Source organism: Selaginella moellendorffii, unplaced genomic scaffold (genome assembly GCF_000143415.4).
Source record: "Selaginella moellendorffii unplaced genomic scaffold, v1.0 SELMOscaffold_166, whole genome shotgun sequence".
Lineage (NCBI taxonomy): Eukaryota > Viridiplantae > Streptophyta > Lycopodiopsida > Selaginellales > Selaginellaceae > Selaginella > Selaginella moellendorffii.
Window position 1 is genome coordinate 169299 of NW_003314426.1, and position 22137 is coordinate 191435.

At 46.6% G+C, this 22137-nt stretch overlaps 1 protein-coding gene across 4 annotated transcripts; it reads left to right on the forward strand.

Moving 5' to 3' along the window:
• The first annotated feature begins 16580 nt into the window (after positions 1-16580).
• On the forward strand, positions 16581-18424 carry LOC112343576 (eukaryotic translation initiation factor 2-alpha kinase-like). 4 transcript variants are annotated; one of them, XM_024667277.1, is made up of 9 exons: positions 16581-16742; positions 16809-16831; positions 16894-17010; positions 17064-17120; positions 17183-17308; positions 17377-17835; positions 17883-18037; positions 18090-18256; positions 18314-18424. In XM_024667277.1, the coding sequence occupies exons 3-9, from the start codon at positions 16902-16904 to the stop codon at positions 18315-18317; spliced, it is 1077 nt and encodes a 358-aa protein (XP_024523045.1). In that variant the 5' UTR covers positions 16581-16742; positions 16809-16831; positions 16894-16901; the 3' UTR covers positions 18318-18424. The 4 variants fall into 4 exon arrangements, with proteins under 4 accessions (XP_024523045.1, XP_024523048.1, XP_024523047.1 ...); XM_024667280.1 differs by having other exon boundaries at positions 17067-17120; XM_024667279.1 differs by having other exon boundaries at positions 16809-16826.
• The last annotated feature ends 3713 nt before the right edge of the window (positions 18425-22137 follow it).

Consider the following 22137-nt stretch of genomic DNA (forward strand, 5'->3'; position numbering starts at 1 on the left):
AAAGAACTCCTTCATAAAAAACCTATTTTCCTTTTTGCTTTGCATGTTTCTCTTGTCAGTCTTTCTGAGAAGTATCATGATTTTGGGAATGTGTTTGACAAGAAAAAAGCTAGTGTACTATCTATTCATCGGCCTTATGACTGTCCTATTAATTTACAGGAAGGAGCATCACCTTCGTGGGGGCCTATCTACAGATTATCCCTGTCCGAGTTTAAGGCCTTTGTAAGCAACCAAAGGGAATGATTCGAGACATAGTCCATGGGGTTCAAATATAGAGGAAAAGGGCCCATAAACAACAGTGCACCCCTTCTCGAATCAGTTAAGAGTTTTGGGATATTTGGGGTTAAGCGTCCTTGGGTTTAAATAGTACTGGGTTGGGTGATCTCCCGAGAAGTCGAAACTTAGGAGTTTACAGCCCTCAAAGAGTACATGGACGAGAACCTTGCATTGGGGTACATTCAGCATTCACAATCCCTGGCTGGAGCACCTATTTTCTTTGTCAAGAAGAAGCATGGGAGTTTGCGGTTAGTCATCGACTACTGAGGTTTGAACAAGGTGACTGTTCGGAACCATTATCTTTGGATGGCCTCGGTGGTGTGCACTTCTTCACCAAGATTCACCTTTGTGGAGCATACAACCTGATCCAGATCCGGCCTAGCGATGAATGGAAGATTGCATTCTGAACCCGCTATGGCCACTTCGAGTACACGGTCATGCCCTTTGGCTTGACAAATGCTCCAGCAGTTTTCCAACATATGGCGAACGACATCTTTCGGGAGTTTCTTGATGTGATGGTGATCGTCTACCTCGACGACATCCTCATCTACTCAAAAACTTAGGAGGAGCACGACGAGCATGTGCGCAAGGTGCTAGTGAAGCTGTGGGAACATGGCCTATACGCAAAGCTTGAGAAATGTTCCTTCAATCAGGAGTTTGTGGAGTTCCTTGGGTACATTGTCACTCCTGAGGGTATCACGATGGATCCTGCCAAAGTCAAGACTATTCTCGAATGGGAGCCTCCACAATCAATGTTAGATGTTTAGGTTTTTCTTGGCTTCACCAATTTTTACCGCAAATTCATTGATCACTACTCCGACATTGTCCTTCCTCTCACGCATCTCACTCGCAAGGATGTTCCCTTCTCTTGGTTTGCTCCTGCCCAGCAGGCCTTCGACACACTCAAGGTGGCCTTCAGTTCTACTCCTGTCTTGATCCACGTTGATCCCTCACAACCTTTCTTCATCAAGGCAGATGCCTCCGACTTTGCCATCGGTGCTATGCTGTCTCAACTCGGAGCAGATCAGCTCCTTGCCATTGTGGATTCCTTTAGAAAGTGGCATCATTTCTTGGAGGGGGCGAGCCATCAAACAATGGTGTAGACAGATCACAAAAATCTGGAGTACTTTGCCACTTCCCGAGTTTTGAGCCATCGTCAGGCAAGGTGGGCACAATTCCTGAGTCAGTTTGACTTTGTTATCAAGTACAAACCTAGAAAGCTTCAGGGCCTTCCTGATGCTCTTTCAAGGCACTCCTATCTCAGTCTCAGGCCTGGTAATCCTGCTTTCGATCAACAGGATCAAGTTATCCTTGGTCCTGATCTTCTTCAAGTTATGGCAATTTCCCTGGCCCCTCAGGACTCCTCCTTGATGGACATGATCAGAAATGATCTTCAATCTGACGACCTCGCCAGTGACATTTTCCCCCATCTTTAGGCTGGACATCCAATGACTCCCGATTGCCGGCGATTTGACAAATTCGAGGTTTTAGATGGTTTGTTGTACCGTGGGGAGCAGATTTACATTGCTGAAGGTGATGCTTGAAGGTTGGTCCTGATGGCATGCCACGATAGCCCAACTACTGGTCACTTTGGCATTGCGAACTGGTTGCACGGGACTTTTGGTGGCCTCACATGGACAATTACATCAAAGCTTTTGTTACTTCTTGTGACACTTGTGCCCGGAATAAGGTACCTTGCCACTTTCCTTTAGGTTTGCTTCATTCCTTCCTAGTCCCTTCAGGTCCTTGGGAATCCATCTCAATGGATTTCTTGAGTGATCTTCCAAGTTCTGGAGGCTTCAACAACATTTTAGTCGTGGTGGATTGCTTCACAAAGATGGCACACTTCCTGCCGTGTACCAAGGAGCTTTTAGGCGAGGACATGGCAAAACTGATATTCAAGGAAATTTTCCGACTTCATGGGATTCTTGCAGATGTAGTTTCGGATCCAGGACCTCAATTCATCTCTCATTTTTGGCAACAGTTCCTGCAGCTTCTTGGAGTGAAGGCCAACCTCTCTTCAGCGTATCATCCTCAAACTGATGGACAGTCCGAGCGAACGATTTAGACATTGGAACAATTCCTGAGGTGTTTCATCAACTATCATCATAATGACTGGTTCAATATCCTTCCCTTTGCTGAGTTCTCCTATAACAACTCCATTCACTCCTCCCTTCAAGTTTCCCCCTTCTTTACAAACTCTGGCTGAAATCCCTAATTTAATCTCTCACTTCCTTCTCTATCCGAATCCTCTTGTTCAAATCCCCGCTTTGAGGCATTTATCTCTAACCTCTAGAAAATCCATAACTCCATCTCCTTCCACCTTCATCGTGCTCAAGAATCTCACAAAACATTCACCAATGTCCATCGTCAGGATTGTCCCTTTTACAATATCGGGGATATCCTTAGGTGAAATATCTCCACCACCAGGCTATGTCCCAAACTCGATTTCAAATGCCTTGGTCCTTTCCTTATCACTACCATCATTAATCTTGTCATTTATCACCTTGCACTTCCCTCCTCATATCAAATTCACCCCGTTTTTCACTCCTCTCTCCTTGAGCCTTATATTCCCAGTCCTATTCCAAATCGAGTCATTCCTCCACCTCCCCAGTGCAGCTTGAAGATGGGTCTGAGTACAAGGTTTAGGACATCCTCACCGAGCCTCATTAGTTGTTATTCTTAGCATTCAAGTATATTAAGAAATATATTAGAATATACATTTGTGAGTGCTTGGAATATGAAAAGGGAATACAGAAATGTGCATATCAATTAGCCCAAAAACCCTAGCTTATATACAGGAGCAAGTGGTCTAGATTAAAACCAATCCGACGGCTACCAAAATCCCACTACGCTAATATTAGTATATAGCATCGTAACCGTACACTTGGCCTCACATCATCCCATCCTCTCAGGATAATGGAAGACCATCAGGGTTCTCTTGAAGATGGGCCGGGATCTGGAGGAACGTCAGGAGGAGGCATCGGTGGATCTGTAGGTGGTATTAACTCCTCCTGATCCCTTTGTACGAAGCGTTTCAGCCGCTGCACATGCACAATCTCTGGAGGATCGGCCTGCTGAACGTCATGCCGAACCTCATAAACTTGTGGTCCAACTTGCCGCAACACCCGATACGGTCCTTTCCATTGTGCAAGAAGCCTTTTAGATAAACCATGTACCGTAAGATGGGGAAAACGGACTAACACCAAATCATCCACTTTGTACTCCACAGGTGGACGATGATGGGAGTTGTAGCGCCGTTGTTGTCCCACTTGTACGAGGCCTAAGTGTTTGGCAGACTCTGCTCGAACAAGTGGAAGAATGCTCGTCAAATACTGATCCCATGATCTAGCATCGGCAGCTCGTGGCAATCGCAAAGGTAAACCCAGCTCCGTTGGTAATATTGGATCATGACCATATAGAAGTTTATATGGTGAAGCACCAACATAACTCTGCACCCCTGTAACATATGCATACCGAAGAGACGGCAAATAACCATCCCAATCCGAATGCTGAAAGTTCACATACTTCACAATCATCCCTTTGAATGTCCAAACAAGCCGTTCCACCAGACCGTCTGATTGTGGATGATAAGCACTCGTAAAAGTGTGGCGTATCCCCAACCGAGATGTCAAAACATGAAATACCTCAGCCATAAATGCGGGACCATTATCTGAAAGAATCCGCTCTGGACAAGAATGCTGGAACACCACTCGATTGAGGAGGAAGTATCCAATAGCAGTTGCAGAGGCGCTAGCAAGAGCACCAACTTCCACCCAACGAGTCAAGTAGTCAGAAGCAATAATAACATACTCATTGCCAGCAGTTGACCATGGAAAAGGTCCCATAAGATCAAATGCCACTAACTCAAACAGACGGGAAACCGCAATTGACTCCAACCATCCTTTTGCAGCACGAGGGGGAGTATTACGAGCTTGGCACCAAACGCAGCTACGCACATACAGGATAATATCACGTCGCATTTCCGGCCAATAGAAAGACCTGCACAGCTTCTCGATGACACGACGGTGTCCCATATGCCCACCAAGAACAGGAGAATCATGGTAGGCATGGAGAAACCGTGGAATAAACACCGAAGGCACCACCAGCCGTAAATGATCATCAGGATCCGTCCCCACAAAATAAAGAAGGCCATCTTCAAGGCAATATTGAGAATGTAAATGCCGGAAAGGCAAGTCATCAGCAAGTGATGCAGGATTTTCAAACCCATCTCGAAGCCTTCGAATCCACGGCTCAATCTTTTGAGCCTCACGAACCTCATCAAGAGAAGGTAGATCTTGCTCTGCACCCTATGGACACTGAACGTCAAGGACAGCAACCGCCGACGGCACAGAATCCTCATCTAGAAAATCCACAGGTGCTGGAACAACAGGTTCGTCAGAAACATGAGAAGTGAGTGGAGAAGGAAGAGGAGCTCGAGAAAGGGCATCAGCATTAGCCATAGAACTCCCTGGGCGATGAACAACATCAAAATCATATATCTGAAGCTTCAAAGCCCATCAAGCCGTACGACCAACTAGGTTCTTCTGCTTCAATAATGAAGTAACAGTAGCATGGTCACCTTGAAGTAACGTCCGAGAACCATGTAGATATGCATGAAGTTTCTCGAAACCCCAGACTGCTACTAAACACTCCTTCTCCGTCGTGGAGTAGTTCATCTCCGCTGGTTGTAATGTACAGCTTATGTATGCAATGGGATGGTGCTGACCAGGCACACTTGAGCTCTCTTGCATCAACACACCTCCAAGACCAATGTCAGAAGCATCCACGTGCAAAATAAAAGGTCAAGTGTAGTCAAGATACGCCAAAACCGGAGGAGTCGTCAATAGCTCTTTGAGATCCACGAACGCCCGCTCACAATCCGAAGACCAGATGAAAGATGACGTGGATGACTTCAGCAACGCTCGCAATTGTGTAGTGCGATCGGAAAGATGATCCACAAAATGACCGAGAGACTGCACCTTACCGAAAAAGCATTGCACATCATTCACACACTTCGGAGTAGGGAACTTTAGAACAGCCACAAGTTTTTCAGGATCAACTTACAAACCCTCACCAGAAATACAGTACTCAAGATAAGTTGTGTCCTTGGACCCAAACACGCACTTTGACCGCTTCAGCTTTAAACCAACGTCGTGTAGCCGATCCAACACTTTACAAACATCACGAACGTGCTCCTCCCACGTCCCCTCTGAGTGGATCAAGACATCATCAATGAAGTCAGCAGTCACCTCTGGCATATCGCAAAGAACCTCGTCCATCATCCGCTGGAAAGTTGCTGGAGCATTGTTCAAACCAAACGGCATCACTAAGAACTCATACAAACCAAATGGTGTACGAAAAGCAATCTTAGGAATATCTTCTTCAGCCATGGGTACTTGCCAATACCCAGAAGGAAGATCTAGCTTGGTGAACCAACGACTTCGCCCTAGACGATCCAAGAGATCAACAGTATGAGGAAGAGGATACACATCTGGGATCGTCACTTCGTTTAACGGATGATAGTCGATGCAGAAACGAATACTCCCATCAGGCTTCGTCACAAGATGAGGTTCATATGCCCAAGGACTCCGCGACTTCCGAATAACACCCTTCTCTAGCATTTCCTTGACGTTTGCTCGTAAAATCTTGATCTCCTTAGGTGACTGACGACAAACGGGAACCTTGATTGGACGAGCATCCCCGGTTGGAATCGGATGACATGTGGCAATCTTGGCCCCAGATGATAGGTAAAATTCAAATAGATCAGAATACTCCTTCATGAGCCGATCAACTGCTGCAACACAAAGATCGTCGGAGGGATCGGAAAAGGGAAAAGCAGAACAAGATGGAAACATAAAAGGAAAGAGTGGGGGAACAAAAGTAATGGAAGCAGAGGTAGAAGTAGAGGGACGAAGAGGTATGGAAGTGAGAGGAATGGATGAAACATAAGGAAGTATAAGACAAGGGGAGAAGCCTCAAAATCACACTTGGCATGATTGCGCTGCAACCAATCCATACCAAGAATGAGGTTAAAAGCTTGACTTGGCACCACCCGCAACGACTGCAACTCAAGCTCAAGATCGCTCACACGCACAATCAGGTCCACCTCATCCCGTGCACATGCATATGTACTTCCGTTGCCATAAAGAATGAAAACTGGTTCCGCTGCACGACGCAAGTGTAGATGACAACGTGTGGCAATAGGTCGAGCAATAAAAGATAAACTCGAACCTGTATTAACCAACACGGAGAGAATAATAGGAGACCTCTTGTTATAAAAACGAACTTGGAAATTAACACTGGATGAACTGGTGCCGAGTGAACCCCTTGATGGTACTCTGGAAAGAAAGATGGAGGGGTCACTGATTTATTCACGCAAGGTCCCTCCATTACTCACGCGACTCCTCGTTTCCCGGATGCATCTCGGTGTCCAGACCTTCCACTGCAGCAGCACCCATGGGATGTTGCTGACGCCAAGGTCTCCACCTAGGAAATGGAGGTCGCCAATCCGGAAAACGACGGCAACGCCGATAAGTATGACCAACTTCATCACACGCCTAGCAGCGAACATCACGGCCACGACCATGTCCTCGTGCTTGTCCTTGGACTCGAGCAGCAGCAGCATCAACCTCCATTGGAACAGGACCATCACTCATAGGAAGTGGAGCGGAAGGACGTGCAGCGAGAAGTGGAAGAGGCGACGTCTCATAACGTTGTGCCAAGTGAAGAGCATTGTCAAGGGTGGCAGGAGCAAGTGCATGCATAAGGCCGACAAGATTTTGACGAAGTGCTGGCCACAACATTCCTAGCTTGATCCGCTCTAACATATTTGGCTCCGCATTAAGCAAAAGACTTCGGAAACGAATGCCAAATTGCATCACCGACTCAGATGGCCCTTGGCGAAGACAATGCAATTGTTCAAAAGCATCATCACAATCATCAGCATGTCCGAAGGCGCGTTTGAAGACGTCTGGGAGAACACTCCAATCCCCACGAGTGGCTGCACTCAAACCATTGTACCACTGCAACACCGTCCCTTGGAGACACATGGGAAACTCATGCAACCGTCGAGCATCATCCCAAGAATGATATGTGGCAATCACCGTGAAATGATCGAACCAATGGTACACATCATCCCCAGGATTCCCGCGAAAGAACTCCGGCCGAACGCGAGGATTGGCACCAAGAGCAGGAGGAGTTGTACCACGTGCCGTAAATGCCGCCATCAACTGAGTTTGGTTGTTCAACTACAAGCGCATAGCATCAAGCAATTGTACCAATTGCTGCTCTAGAGTCAAAGGAGGAGATTGCTGATTTGCCATGAAGATGAACGAAAAAGAAAGAGCAAAAGAAGAGAAATGACAAAAAGCTAGAAGGAAATGGTAGATCTAGACAACGCAAAAAGCTAGATCTAAACCAAAACCCTGAATAGAAAGAACAAAAGAAGGAAATGGAAAAAGCTAGATCTAGACGATGCAAAAGCTAGATCTAAACCAAAATCCCAAATCCAAGCACTCCTTAGGGACAATCAAAGATGCCCCTTACCTCCACCAATGTGAGTGCTTAGAATATGGAAAGGGAATACAGAAATGTGCATATCAATTAGCCCAAAAACCCTAGCTTATATACAGAAGCGAGTGGTCCAAATTAAAACCAATCCGACAGCTACCAAAATCCCACTACGCTAATATTAGTATACGGCATCGTAACTGTACACTTGGCCCTCACACATTGTGATATATTTTAGATAGCACAAAAGAAATTTAAAAAGAGTAGTATATTTTAAATAGCACAACAAATTATTTAAAAAGAGGAGTAGTACTCAATGGAATTTAACAATTGGTTCCTCAAGGTATGGAAGAAACTAGAAACCTAGACAGATAAAATTGATGGATCAATTCCTCTCTCTCTCTCTCTCTCTCTCTCTCTCTCTCTTCATTTGTTTCTTTCTTTCTATGATTTTGCAGAGTCGTCAAAAAAGGTACTCGGCATTGGCTTTGAGGTTCCCATAGGCAAAAAGAAACTCATTCACTCTGTACCACAACAGAACTTGCAGGGGTGAGCTTTTAAATGTTCTGAAGCTACTCTCTCTTGTTTTGACTTCCAGGTTCCATGGATTCGAAAGGCCTGTAGGAAAACGTTTCACAAAGGTGCAGATATTCTCTCTACAAAAATCAACAATCCCGCCATTTTCTTCATCACATCTCCCGAGAATTGGGATAGCTCTCCAGCTTCCACTTGATCTCTGCCCACTTGAGATGAGATGCATGGATCCTACAAGAAGCCAGCCGTGGACACCACGCTGTTGCATCTCCCGAGCTATTTTGTTCAAGATGTGTGGTATACCGACGTGAACTATAAATTGCAGTGCAGGATCACATTCTAACTGATTTAATGCTAGAAGCAGCTATGATATCTGACAACTCCAAAATGTTGAGCCTTCATGACTTCCAATATGCTTTGTGGAAGGTCCCGATGGTAAGTTTGAGTTTTATTATTCTCGCAAGAAATTAACCAGCTAGGAAACCCAGAGCAGTTATTAAAGAAATACGTTCCATTTCTTTGTGAGGAGTGTCAGCAATCGCAACTAACACTGATACTTTTGAATTTTTTTTCATCTGTGCATAATTTAGGTTGATTATGTTTCTCAGTTCGGTATCTACGTCTGGGGAAACTTCTTGTATTGTGTAGGATCATCTCGTTCTTGGACTCCAACATAATAAAATTCCATCGAGAAGAAATACTAATCTTCTCTATTGCAGGTTCGTGATAGTATTTATCTTATTTTCGCAAAACTTTCCGGGAAGTATACTGTTAATTCTCCTTGGGCATACTTCCGATGTTGTTTCTTTTCTTTTGGAAAGCTCAGTGTTTTACTTGTCGTCACTAACACTAATACCAGATAGCACTACGCCTGTACAAGTACATAGCCTGAACATCCTAGCATGGTTTATTTCTGAAACTTCTATTTCGGACGAGAATCAGTTACTGTTGGCCGTGGTTGGCTGCATTGTTGTATGCTTGACTGAGATTGAGACCCTCTGCATTAGCTATTGCATCAACAACCCACAGATGTATGGCTAAGGGAGGGATGGAAATGAGTGGGATGACCATAACCTAAACGAGACGCAGACAAAGTTTAATACCTCACAGTCTCAATGGCTGCTTTGCCATCTAGTTTTGAAGCGTAGAACGATTGAAGGTAATTTCCATAGACGCTATCTTTGAAGCAAGCAGGCGCTTCGTCAGCGACCAGCTGCGCCAGCAGAGCAATGTGACTATCTTCTGCTGGCCCATAGAATGAAGCAATGGAGACTCGAGTTCGCTCCGAGTTGACAACTGCTCGGTGCTCCACACTCTTGTACGCATCATTGGAAAGAATCTGAATAACACACAATCAAAACCTGGAAATCTCATGCATGCACGACTATGACGATCGAAAGAAAGCTTACCTGAAGTTGATCTCCAATGTTGACAACAAAGGCGCCAGGCAGAGGTTTGATCGGCACCCACGCTCCACAGTGTACAATCTGGAGGCCATCTTTCACCCTGGTGTCCTGCTGGAGTATAGTGAAACCGTTTGGATCCGCGTGAGCGTCCAGTCAGATTGTAAGCTCCGGCTCCGGACAAGGTGGATAGTAGTTCATCCTCATCGCATGCCTCTCTCCTTCAAAAGCTTCCTCCAGAGCACCACTTTCCAGTCCCAGTGACTCCGAGAACAATCCAAGCACTCTTTTCGCGGCGACGAACGAGACGTGGGTGGGGCGGACGACTGAATCGCTGGCGAGGGCGAGGAAGAGATGAATCGCTTGCGCGCTCTGGCCGTTTGCGCAGAGCGTCGAGATCATGATGTTACAGGAGAAGGCGTTCTTGTGGACGAGATCGTGGAAGACGGACCATGCGTCCGGGAGGCTGGAGCACTTGCCATACATGAGGATGAGGAGATTGCTGAACAAGGGGTGGTGGCGTAGGTCGAGGGTGGCGGCCAGGCGGCGGTGCAAGAGCTTCCCTCGCGGGAGGGAGTTGGAATCACCACATTGGCGCAGAAGAGTCGCGATTTGGCGTGGAGATGCCTGCAGGAGGCACCGCGATCACTCCTCTTGCTACTTCGCTGGATGTCATGGCAAAGACACACTCTCTCTCTCCATGATCCTGTGAAGAGCTTCATATGGATCATCACATTTTTTGTCAATAGCTTCACATAGGCACTAAACAACAGACATAAAGGAACTCAGAAGCAATCAGTCTTCTAAGCATCTTATCCTCCGGCATCAAATGTTGGATCAGTGATGTCCTTTTTGAAGTCTCGCTTGTTGTTTGAGGTGGGCACGTGCTCCTATTGGTGTTCATGGGGTGTTGCAAAGCTGTGGGCTCTCAATGTAAAGGGGATTTCCTTGGCAAAAGAGCTTGAAATTTTGGTGTGCTGTTTTTCTTGTTTTACCATTTTGTTTTACATGAGACATGTAGGAAATCCTGAGCTCAAAAGTTCACTAAGATTTATTCGCATAAACTACACTTTGGCAGAAAAATTATAACATTTACTACAAAATACAATAATCAGTTAAAAACAACCCATTCATCATCGAATGGATCTAGGACGTACAATTTGCCTTGCTTCTCCACACATTGTCCAATATTCCAGCGATGGGTAACTTTGGTAAAATCCACACACTTTGACAGCGCAAGAAGGAACGGGGTTACATCTGCCAAGAAGTGGTCATCCTTTGACCCCTCAAACTTTGGAGCCACCACCACGCTCTCTTGATGACCTTGGTAGAAGTCAATAATGTCATCCAGTGCCACCACCCGCTTGAAATCCCGAAACCCTACATGGTCAAGATTCTTGACTTTCGTCCCGTCCTTTAGAACAACGCAATTGCCACCATGTAGCCTCCTTGTTAGGATCCTATCCCTTACACCCTAAGCCAACTAGCTAAAGGGGTGATCACTTGATTGTAGGGCCCTTTCTTTATCCTATTATCCTGACCTGGTGCCTAACAATCCTCCCCTCGTCAGGGAATGATCGTCCTCGATCATACTTAGGCCATCCTCCGGTCACCATGGTCCTTCTCTTAGGGTCTACCAAACCTTGGTTCTCCCTCTAGATTCACCATGTTGAATATTCCTTTAGAATATTTTTGCCCCACTCGTTAGCCACGAGAATCGAACTAGGCTCCGATACCATTGTTAGGATCCTATCCCTTACACCCTAAGCCAACTAGCTAAAGGGGTGATCACTTGATTGTAGGGCCCTTTCTTTATCCTATTATCCTGACCTGGTGCCTAACACCAAGGACGAGTTGTACCGGTGATCACCCTTTCTGGGGAATCCTGCTCAAGCTCCTGGTCCATCTTCCACAGCCGTATACATCAAGGAGGCATTGGGCCCGTCACTCCGAGATAGTACACCTTTCAACTGGCTGACATAAAATACCGGATGAATTTTCACCCCAGCTGGCAGCCGCACCCGATAAGCCGCTTTACCAATGCGCTCCAGCACTTCATATGGACCAGCATAGCGATGGGAGAGTTTATCACTCTTCCCTATCCGTAAAGGCACCAAGGTGTTCCGCCGCTCACTTGACGGAAAGATCACTCGCACGAAGACGAGATCACCCACCTTATATTCCCGGAATTGGCGATGCTCATTAGCAAACTTCTCCGCTCTATCCTGAGCTGCTTGCAAATTCCGTTTGCATACCACCAGAATCTCATCAAGTTCTGTGGCCAGATCAGTTGCCTCGGAATCAAGCTTTTCTTGAACGTCCTTACTCAAATGCAATCCCAACTCCACCGCTGTTCGAGGATGCCTTCCAAACATCGCAAAGTAAGGACTTAGCTTGGTTCCACTGTGTTGGCTATTGTTGTAAGCAAATTGCACCAACGGAAGATATAGATCCCACTGTCCTTGCCTTTGACCAATGCTACAACGTAGCATATCCTCCACCACCTGATTCACACGCTCAGTTTGCCCATCCGTCTGAGGATGATCTCCACTCGAGAGTTTCAAAGTCACTTGCATAGCCTTTGCAAAACTTTTCCAAAATCCACTGGTGAACTTTGAATCTCGATCACTAATGATGTCCTCCGGCAAACCAAAATCAGGAAAAACCTTCTCCAAGTAAACCGCAGCCAAGTCTGAGGCAGTGACAGTCTTCCGAAGAGCCAACAACCGCACATACTTCGTCAACCGATCTACTATGACCCATACTTGCTCCTTTTGCCTCTGTGTTCGTGGCAAACAAGTGATGAAGTCCATAGAGATACTACACCAACGGCTCTGAGGAATAGGTAAAGGTTGCAAAAGTCCCCCCGGCTTCTCCCGTGGCACCTTAACCCGCTGACAAAGCTCGCATGATTTACAATACTTGAGGATATCAGCCTTCATATTCCTCCAATAAAAGTTGCGCTTAATCAACTCATACGTCTTCTTCCCCCCAAAATGACCGGCCTCTGGACGATCATGATAGTGGAATAAAACTTGAGTAATTAACGCATCCACCTGTGGCAAATAGACACGGCCATTGTAGTAGAGAATCCCATCCACCAATGAGAAAGGAGCTTCCATCTGGTCTCGCAAAGAGGCCACCTCAGCATCCTGAGCCTGAGCATGCTCAACCAACTGCCCAAACTCGCTGACCACCTTACTCAAATAATGACAAAATCGTGTTCGTAACATCGTCACATGACGAACACGAGATAAAGCATCCGCCACCACATTTGACTTTCCCGGACGATGCTCAATAGGAAACTCCCCAAACTCCATGAGTTTGACCATCCAACGAGCTTGCCTAGTGTTCAACTCCTTCTGTGTGAAAAGATACACAAGTGGTTTGTGATCTGTCAACACCACGAACACTGCACCATAAAGATAGTGCCGCCACGTCCGCAAAGCATGAACAATAGAGAGTAACTCTTGCTCATATGTGGAATAGCGTTGCTCCGCGGAATTCAAAGTTCGACTCTCATATGCAATAGGCTGTCCCTCTTGCATGAGAACTCCTCCCAGTGCATAACCACTCGCATCGCATGTCACCTCGTAAGGTTTCGATGGATCAGCAATGCGAAGCACTGGAGCCTCGATCAACAATCGTTTCAGCGCCACAAAACTCTCCTCTTGTGGCGTCTTCCACTCGAATGGCACATTCTTGCGTAACAACCGCGTCAATGGAATAGCCACCTCTGCAAACTTATACTGGAAACGTCGGTAGTAACTAGCCATACCAAGAAAACTGCGCAACTCGGCCACTGTAGTCGGTGTAGGCCAGTTTTCCACCACAGCCACCTTCCTTGGATCCGTCTTGACACCCTTAGATGTCACAATATGGCCTAGATATTCCACCTCCGACTTTGCAAATTCACATTTGCTCTTCTTCGCATAAAGTTTGCTGTCTCGAAGTAACAAAAGAACCTTGCGCAAATGCACCCTATGCTCCTCCATATTCTTGCTAAAAACAAGAATATCGTCCAAGAAAATCTCCACAAACTCATGAAGATAACGCCCAAATACCTCCGTCATCAACCGAGTAAATGTGGCCGGTGCATTCGTCAAACCAAACGGCATAACGGTAAACTCAAAATGTCCGAAGCTTGTGTTGAATGCCGTCTTGGAGATAGATGCATCATCCATTGCAATCTGATGATATCCACTCCTCAGATCAATCTTGGTAAACACTCGTGCTTCACCAAGCTTGTCTAGGATATCATCCACACGTGGCATCGGCATCTTGTCCTTCACTGTCTTCTTGTTTAAAGCACGGTAGTCAATACACATCCGCATTGAACCGTCCTTCTTCTTCACAAGCAAGACCGGAGCACCAAACGGAGACTTACTTGGTTGAATAAATCCAAACTCAAGTAACTCCTTGACTTGTCGCTGAACTTCTTGCTCCTCCGCATAACTTAACCGAAATGGACGCCGGTAAATTGGCCGCGTCCCCGGCTCCAATGTAATCCCATGCTCCACACCTCGTAATGGAGGCAATCCATGAGGAAGTTCAGATGGAAAAACATCAGAAAACTCGTCGAGTACATCCCGTACTGCTGCTTCTCCCCCACACGTGCCTTGGTCGCCCAAGTCACGAACAAACAGCAAGTAACTCGAAAGTGCTTTTCCATTACGACAAGCCCGCTTCAAAGATGTAGCAGAGAGCATAACAACTGGTGGTTGAACGCCCTCGCCAAACCACACATCTTTAACTCCACCATACTCCAGCGAGATACGCTTAATGCTCCACTTTATCTCTGGATCCACCTTCACCAACCATGGCATCCCAAGAATGAGATCCACACGATGGATATCCGCGAGATAAAAAGTCTCCACAAGTGTGGTTTTGCCAACCAACACTTCCAGCCCCTCGACACAAGCATCGAAATGCTGAGCAGAGGTAGCTGCACCTTCCACTGTGTATGGAAGAACTCCACGTGTGTTCAGGCGATGCTCCGCAACAAACTTTGCCGAAACAAAGTTGTCATCGCTCCCACTATCCAGTAAAATCCGCACTGGATCGCCACGGAACACGCCCTCCAGCATTAAAGCTGATTCACGTGTATCCTCAAGCTCCATCTTGTTCCACACACAGTTGAGCTGACGAGCAACGATCGAAAGTCGCTTCCTCCGACCGGAATGGTCGTTCTCCTCCTCCTCACGCTGCAAAGTTTGCAACTTTTTAGTATCGGACTTACCGTGAGAAGAAGATTGGCCATTCTTCTTGTCCTGCTGCTTGTTCTTCAACTGCGGACAATCAGCCTTGTAGTGTCCAAGTTCGCCGCAATGATGACAACCCTGTCTATAATTCTTCACAAAGAACTTCTGCTTCTTGGACCCCTTTGCATCCGAAGTAGTCACCACTGACTTCAACTTGTGATGCTTGTTCCCATCCTTGTGTCCACGGCGATCATCACGACGATTCTCGACAGAAGGACTCCGCGAACGCTTGCGAGACTTGTGCTTGTCATTGTCAAGGCGACGAGCCGCATCAAAGAGCTCCTCCAAACTCTTTGTAGGCTGAGAATGACGCAAGTGTTGCCGCATGCTCTCACTATGTAGGCCATCAATGAAGTAGGACTTGTTCTGATCTGGATCCTTCGTTGGAACACGACTAATCAAGCGAGTAAGCTTCTCAATATAATCCCCAAGCGTCATTTTCCCTTGCTGGAAATGGCGAAGTTCTGTACGAGCATTCTCCACGTCGTAATGAGGGGCAAAACGTAAACGGAAAGCAGCCTCAAACTCATCCATGGTAGACACTGGTGGTTTCTTATCCGCAACACGGGACTCCTCAAGCCAATTCCACCATCGAAGACCCGCATCACGCAAAACCATCGGAATAGCCACTAAAGCCTCTGCATCTGGAGTTCCTCTAGCAGCCAAGAACTTCTTCACATTGGCTAGCCAAGCAAGACACTCGTCCACACCACCATCACCGGAAAAGGTTGGAATCTTGAGTCGATCTACCAAAGAAGGCTTACTTGGAGCGCTACCCCGTCCAGCCTCGAGTGCCTCAACACGCCCACGCATGGTATCCATCATGCCATGCATCTCATCTTGCATCTCTTGCTGATTTTTATTAAGGGCTCGCAGCTCATGCACCACATCTTGAATGGTCCAAATCTCCGCAGCTTCGTCGGCACCATCGTCGGCACCACCATCGATGATAGGATTCCAGCGTTCAGCTTGGTCGGCCATCGCAACCAATCCTCTGATACCAATGTTATGATCCGGCGCAAAAAGACAAAGATCTCGTTGCCCTAGACTATGCTACGCCACCTCTTGAGGTTCCTCACCACCCAACCACCCCCGAGCTACCTCAAAAGCTCCTGCGCCGCCGCTCCACTGTGAGCCCTAGGGTAGGTTAAGTCCCTTACCCTAACATGCCTTAATATACCCTTGAGCCTCCCTTTGACCAACGTTGACCACGTAGTCAAAGCTGGCGCCTAACACTCCTCGACACAAGCCCCCCAGTAGGATCCAGATGGTCAACCACAAGGTTGACATACTTCTCCTGGGCGGCACTAAACACCACGATATCGTACACTTTTGAAACCTTCCCCAGAAATTCATCTACGCCTGGTCTCTTCATGATGTGGAGTGGTGCATCATCGTCGAATTCCATGCTGAAACTCACAGAAGAGACAAGATCCTTATGAGCGTATACCAGTGTATTGTCTAGATCGAGAATGAGTGTCTTCTTCATGATACCCTAAAAAATGACTCGTATTCCGTGGAAATGTAGAAGGGCCACAAAAGGTAACCAAAGGTGCCACGTCTGCCCTAAACTCTATCCGACGTGGCCTTTTTGTATTCTTGTACCCTACTATTGGCAAAGCCCAAGGGAGCCGGAGGAGCGCGTCGATCCTCAATGCAGCTTAGATTCCAAATCTAGGGCTGCCGTGATCGTCTGGCAAGGGCAGAGGTGAGTGCGCTGCTGGTTTGCGGCCTACTGTTGGCGAGGCGGAAGGAGGTGAGCATGCAATTGTAGCAAGTTTGTTGTGAATCCATTGACGGACAGCTGATGTGCACATTCTAGGCTCCAGCCGTTGGATAAGTGCAGTAACGACTCCTCAATCTCTTTTGTGCTTTCAGCAACGACTCACAATGTTAACACTGACCAGAGTCCACCATGGAGAGGAAGAGAGCTGCTGGTCCGAAGAAACTACACACTCAGAAGCGATCCGACGTCATGCTCGAAAGGACCCGCCCACTGGATCCGATTAACCGAGCTCGATCAGGTTGGTCAAAACTTGAAACATCTGCACTTGTCTGACGAAGATCCTCGTTGAAGCAGGAGCAGGAGAAACTGATCATGATGCATCCGCGTTGCAGGCTGCTCCTGACGCTGGTACGAAGAATTCCTTTTGTTGGCTGACACGACTCTTTGCTGGTTTGATTCATGACTTGCAGAATATGTTCGGCAATTCCTCGCAATGGCGCAACGCTTGGAGAGATTCAAGATGCTCTCGGCGAATGTTGTGAGCGGGATCGTGGAATCGATCCAAAAGGGAGGGGAGACTCCAGTTGCAGCAGCAGGTGGATACAATAATTTCTCTCTTTGGCATCTTTTCGCTTCTGAGTGGCCCCTTGTCTCTCTTGTCCAGGCCGCTTCTGCAGCAGCTACGAAGTGCTCGCTTGTGTTGGCCAGGGGGCGTCCGGGAAAGTATACAAGTGCCGTAGCAAGGAGGACGAACAAATCTACGCCATCAAAGTCATCAAGGTTCGCACAGCAACGAAGTCCAGAGACCAGGATGTCGCGCTCGTCTTCAAGGAGGGAGAGATGCTCCAGCGCTGCGAACACCCCAACATAGTCAAATACTTCGACATGTGGAAGGAGGAAGGCGAGCCGGGCAAGTCGAAAGTGTACATTGTCATGGAGTTTTGTGGCCGCTCGCTCCAGTCGGTGCTCCTCGGCGGTGAGTCACCACCTGCAGATGCGTTTAGGCAGCTTCTTCAAGCTGTGGCGCATGTGCACGACAACGTGGGTGTTCATCGGGATATAGCACCACACAACATCTTCGTCACAGACGATGGACGCATCAAGCTGGGAGATTTCGGTCTTGGTAGGCAAATGAAACATCTCTTCCATCTCTCATTTGTTGGCTTACAGCTAAAAATAAGGAGTCCATGCTCGAGACCGAAAATATCAAGAAGGGGAGAGCAGTTTACTACTCTCCCCAGCGCCGGAGCAACTCAACCTACACTGACATGCTTGCGCTTGGAGTTATACTCTTCGAACTTCATTGGAGGTGTCCCCCGGACCAGGTTTGGCTGCAGTTTGTGCAACGTGCTTGCTTAGTTTGGTGAATCTGTGTAGGAAAGGGAGTCGGTATTGATTGACGTCCGGGATGGCGTTTTACCAGCAGACTGGGCGTACCAACACCCATCAATTGCGCCCAAGGTGTTGGAGCTGGTCGCAGCAAGACGCGACCAGCGTCCATCCGCGCGCGACATCCTCTGCGATCCTGCCTGGCAATCTGTTTGGTGAGTTTCTTTCATTACTCTGATTCTCTGCTTGGCTTCTAACATGTCTGTTTGCAGCTGATCGTTGTAGTTGTTTAGATTTACTTGCTCCTTTTTGTCATCTTTGTAGTCTTGGTCTTTTTCAGCATGCTGATTTCGATTCAGAAATATGAATTCGTTGCCAGTTCATTGCATTTCTGCCAGGCCGAGTTGTTCTCGATCAAGGTTGCTGAACAACTCAAGGGCTTCCGACATTCTTGTAGTCAGGTTCGGTTCAAGGAACAGGATTGGTAAACAGCACATTGACGGGAGATGCAACAGCGTGGTGTCCACGGCTGGCTTCTTGTAGGGTCCATGCATCTCACCTCAAGTGGGCAGAGATCGAGTGGAAGCTGGAGAGCTATCCCAATTCTCGGGAGATGCGATGAAGAAAATGGCGGGATTGTTGATTTTTGTAGAGAGAATATTCGCACCTTTGACCTGTTGACCTTTTTACAGGGAAACGTTTTCCTACAGGCCTTTCTGAATTGAATCCAAGGAACCTGGAAGTCAAAACAAGAGAGTAGCTTCAGAACACTCAAAAGCTCACCCCTGCAAGTTCTGTTGTGGTACAGGGTGAATGAGTTCCCCTTTTTTGACGAGTCTGCAAAATTATAGAAAGGATGAGTCAAATGGAGAGAGAGAGAAATATATATATATGAATTGATCCAGGTTTCTTGTTTTTTTCATACCTTGAGGAACCAATCGTTCAATTCCACTGATTTCTTTGCATACTTGAATGCAAAGAATAACAAATAATGAAGCTAGGTGCTTGGTTAGATTGAGGCAAGTTTTCAAATAGCTAGAACAATCTTTAGCTCTTTTAAGTTGTTTAGTGTTTAACCATCATGACATCAATCTTAAAACATGTCCAGAAGTTGGATTTTGTGCCCTCTAGATTAATGATGTTAATTTTAGACTCTTTGTCAGTGTTAATCCTTGTAATTTATAGGATAATATAGAGTTTCTCATATATTGTTTTTCAAATTTTACTTGATACTCTTCCAGTTCTAGATATGAGGCAAAATAAAGAACTTCATAGTATTTTATATGAAAACTTTAAAGTTGCAAATCATTATGACCGCCATATTCAGTCTCCTCGCCATTGGCACCAACAGTGTTGACATTCTCATGGCCATCATCTTTGTCATTCGGCATGTCTTCATTGTTGCCTCTTGTAGCTTCTTGGTGGGTTGGTGTATAATTTGGCATCTCTAATTCCCAAGGACAAGCTTGCTTTATTGCCGCTGGAAACTTCATTGTTGTCGGGTACATGCCTCCATCTCTCACACCATGCTTTAGGAGTCGTGTGCATACCGGTGTTTCGAGAGGAATACCTCTATATTAGAGATACCTATAATAGAATATAAACAAATTGAGTATAGTTGAGAAATTGTATGTTATTTAAAAGCCGCTCGACACATGAAGTAAAGTTGGCCAAGTTGTTTATCAAATGGAGTCGTGCTTGTGGCCTTCTTTGGCAGCCAGTCCTCTCCGAGTTTTATAAGCTTAGTGGTGATGAAGTCCTTGAATGGAAATTGCTCAAGATCATCCCTTATAAAAGGTGCTAGACACATCTCCCTTTCATATACAGTTAGTGAAATGTAGACGGTCCTCCTCATCACAGTCTCCATTATACTGTCCAAACCTTTTTCTCCTTCCCTGAGTCTGTTATTAAGGTCGTTGAGAATGTGTATCTATTCCTCATATGTAAGCTTTGACTTTGAGATGTTGTAAATAATCTCATCTGGAGTCTTGCCCACTAAGAAATAACTTTTGTGAGTAACCTTCATGTAAACGCAAACAATACTTACTTTCATGACAAGAAATTTCTATTATAATATCAAACCACTCCTTTGGGCGTCGAGGGTCAGCCACACTAAGTAATTTCTTTACCTTTGTCTTCTTTGTGTTGTTGATTTTCTTGTCAATTGTAGCTAATGCTCCAATAGTTCTTGATCATTTTCAGCTCGATACGATTGTGCATATGCATCTTGCTTAACCTTCACCAATGGCTGAAGATAACACAAACATTCTATGATAAGAAGTATACTTGTAAAAACATACCTTACTCCACACAGCTGTTATAAAAGCCATTGGATTCTTGTACCATCTATTAGCATCTTGACGACCTCGATGATGCCGAATAAGTGATGCTAAATCATCACCATAGTGGCTGCAGACTGCATCCTCGTCGAGATTGGCAAGAAACCGGATTTGCTCAATATCATGTACTAGGCTTCATTTCTACACTGCAAACTATCCTAACTTGCAAAACACAAATTGTTAAAAGTGATTGAAGAGGGAGTGGTACCTATGCATTAATTTTGTGGCAAGCTATCACAAGCCTTGCCACATCTAGAGATCCTCTCGTATGTACATGTCCAACCAGAACATTGATGTGATAGACAGGATTGTCTCGGAAGCATTCATTGATGCACTTTATCCACGCACACCAGCGATGATTCTCGTCGATAATGTAGAACATTTTCCCCACAAATTGTTGAGTCTCAAGATGGCTCATAAGCATGTTGTCAAATTTGCGGGACTTCATTTTCCAAATGTCATCCCAAACCCTCTCGATTTCTAGTGACACCGAGAGGGTATTTGTCGTTCCTGGCTTGAAGACCGAAACAAGGAACATACCTATGTTTGTCCCAAGGCCATTATGTTTGTACAGACTATAGATGTTCATGTTGATGAAGTGTGGTGAAGCAGACCGAATGATGCTTGTCTGAGTGAATCGACATAGTGGGATTTCTCGGATTATGTCTCCCGGGCCTTCCCACTTGAGAAACTCTAGAGTCGTGTGAATGGCCTTTTCTTTGGTTCTCAAAACTGTCTCTTGTAAGTGCTTGTCTACAATGTGTTTAAGTAACTCCACTTCTCTTTCAGATTCAGCTACACCTCCAGTAGCACCATTATCAGATTTAGCCCTCAGCTTGGGCCTTACACCCTCGTCAGGCGCACTTGGGCACTACTTTGTAATGTAGTTAGTTTCTGCCATATTTTGTGAATATGTTAAGAGTAGTGGCATTTGTGGTTGTGGCTGCAATGGTAGTGACGACAATCGCGCTGCTGGTGGTGATGATGGTGGCGGTAGTGGTGGTAATAATGGCGATGATGGCATTGGTGGTAATGGTGGTGATGACGGTGGTGGTAATGGTGGTGATGAAGGTAGAGGTGGCAATGGTGGTGGCAGTGGTAATGGTGGTGGTGGCATCGATGGTGGTGGTGGCAAAAATGGGGGTGCATGTGGACTAGAGCTATCTGGTTGTGAAGACGGCAGAGTTGTCACTGTGGAAATCTCTATCTGAAGGCCAACTTGATTGTCATCCTGGATCTCATCTTCCTCATGTCTTCTATTTGATCCAACATCCTTCTCCTTTTGTAGTTGCTTCCGTTTCTGAAAATAATATAAATTAAAAATGCATAAGAAGCGAGGACTTTGGGGCAAGGACTTGGCGTAGGAGCCGGTTCGCTGGTGAACTAGCCCTCCTCCCAATGCCAAGTCCAAGTGCCCTAGCTGGGCATTTGGTGCGGGCCGATTCGCTGGCAAACCGGCCCTCCTCCCAGCGCCAAGTCCAACTGCCTAGGCCGGGCACTTGACGCGGGCCGGCCAAGGTGCTTGGGGGAGGGCCGGTTCGCCAGCAAACTGGCCCGCCCCCAAGCGCCTTGGCCGGCCTGCCCCCAAGTGCCTTTGCCGGCCCCGCGCAGAGTGCCTGGCCCGGGCACTTGGCACAGGCACTTGGCACGGGTGCCGGTTCGCTGGTGTACCGATGGCCTGCCCGGGCGGAGTGCCCGGCCAAATGCCCGGCCTGATGCCCGGCCTGGGCACTTGGCAGCGGTGGTGCTGGGCAGCG

What these genes read in the sequence shown, in the direction of transcription:
- LOC112343576 (XM_024667278.1), top strand. Translation starts at nt 16,902, where the DNA reads ATGGAGAGGAAGAGAGCTGCTGGTCCGAAGAAACTACACACTCAGAAG. An exon ending in GATTAACCGAGCTCGATCAG is followed by an intron (nt 17,011 to 17,063) that starts GTTGGTCAAAAC and finishes TCCTCGTTGAAG; the next exon opens with CAGGAGCAGGAGAAACTGAT. An exon ending in GACTCCAGTTGCAGCAGCAG is followed by an intron (nt 17,309 to 17,376) that starts GTGGATACAATA and finishes TCTCTTGTCCAG; the next exon opens with GCCGCTTCTGCAGCAGCTAC.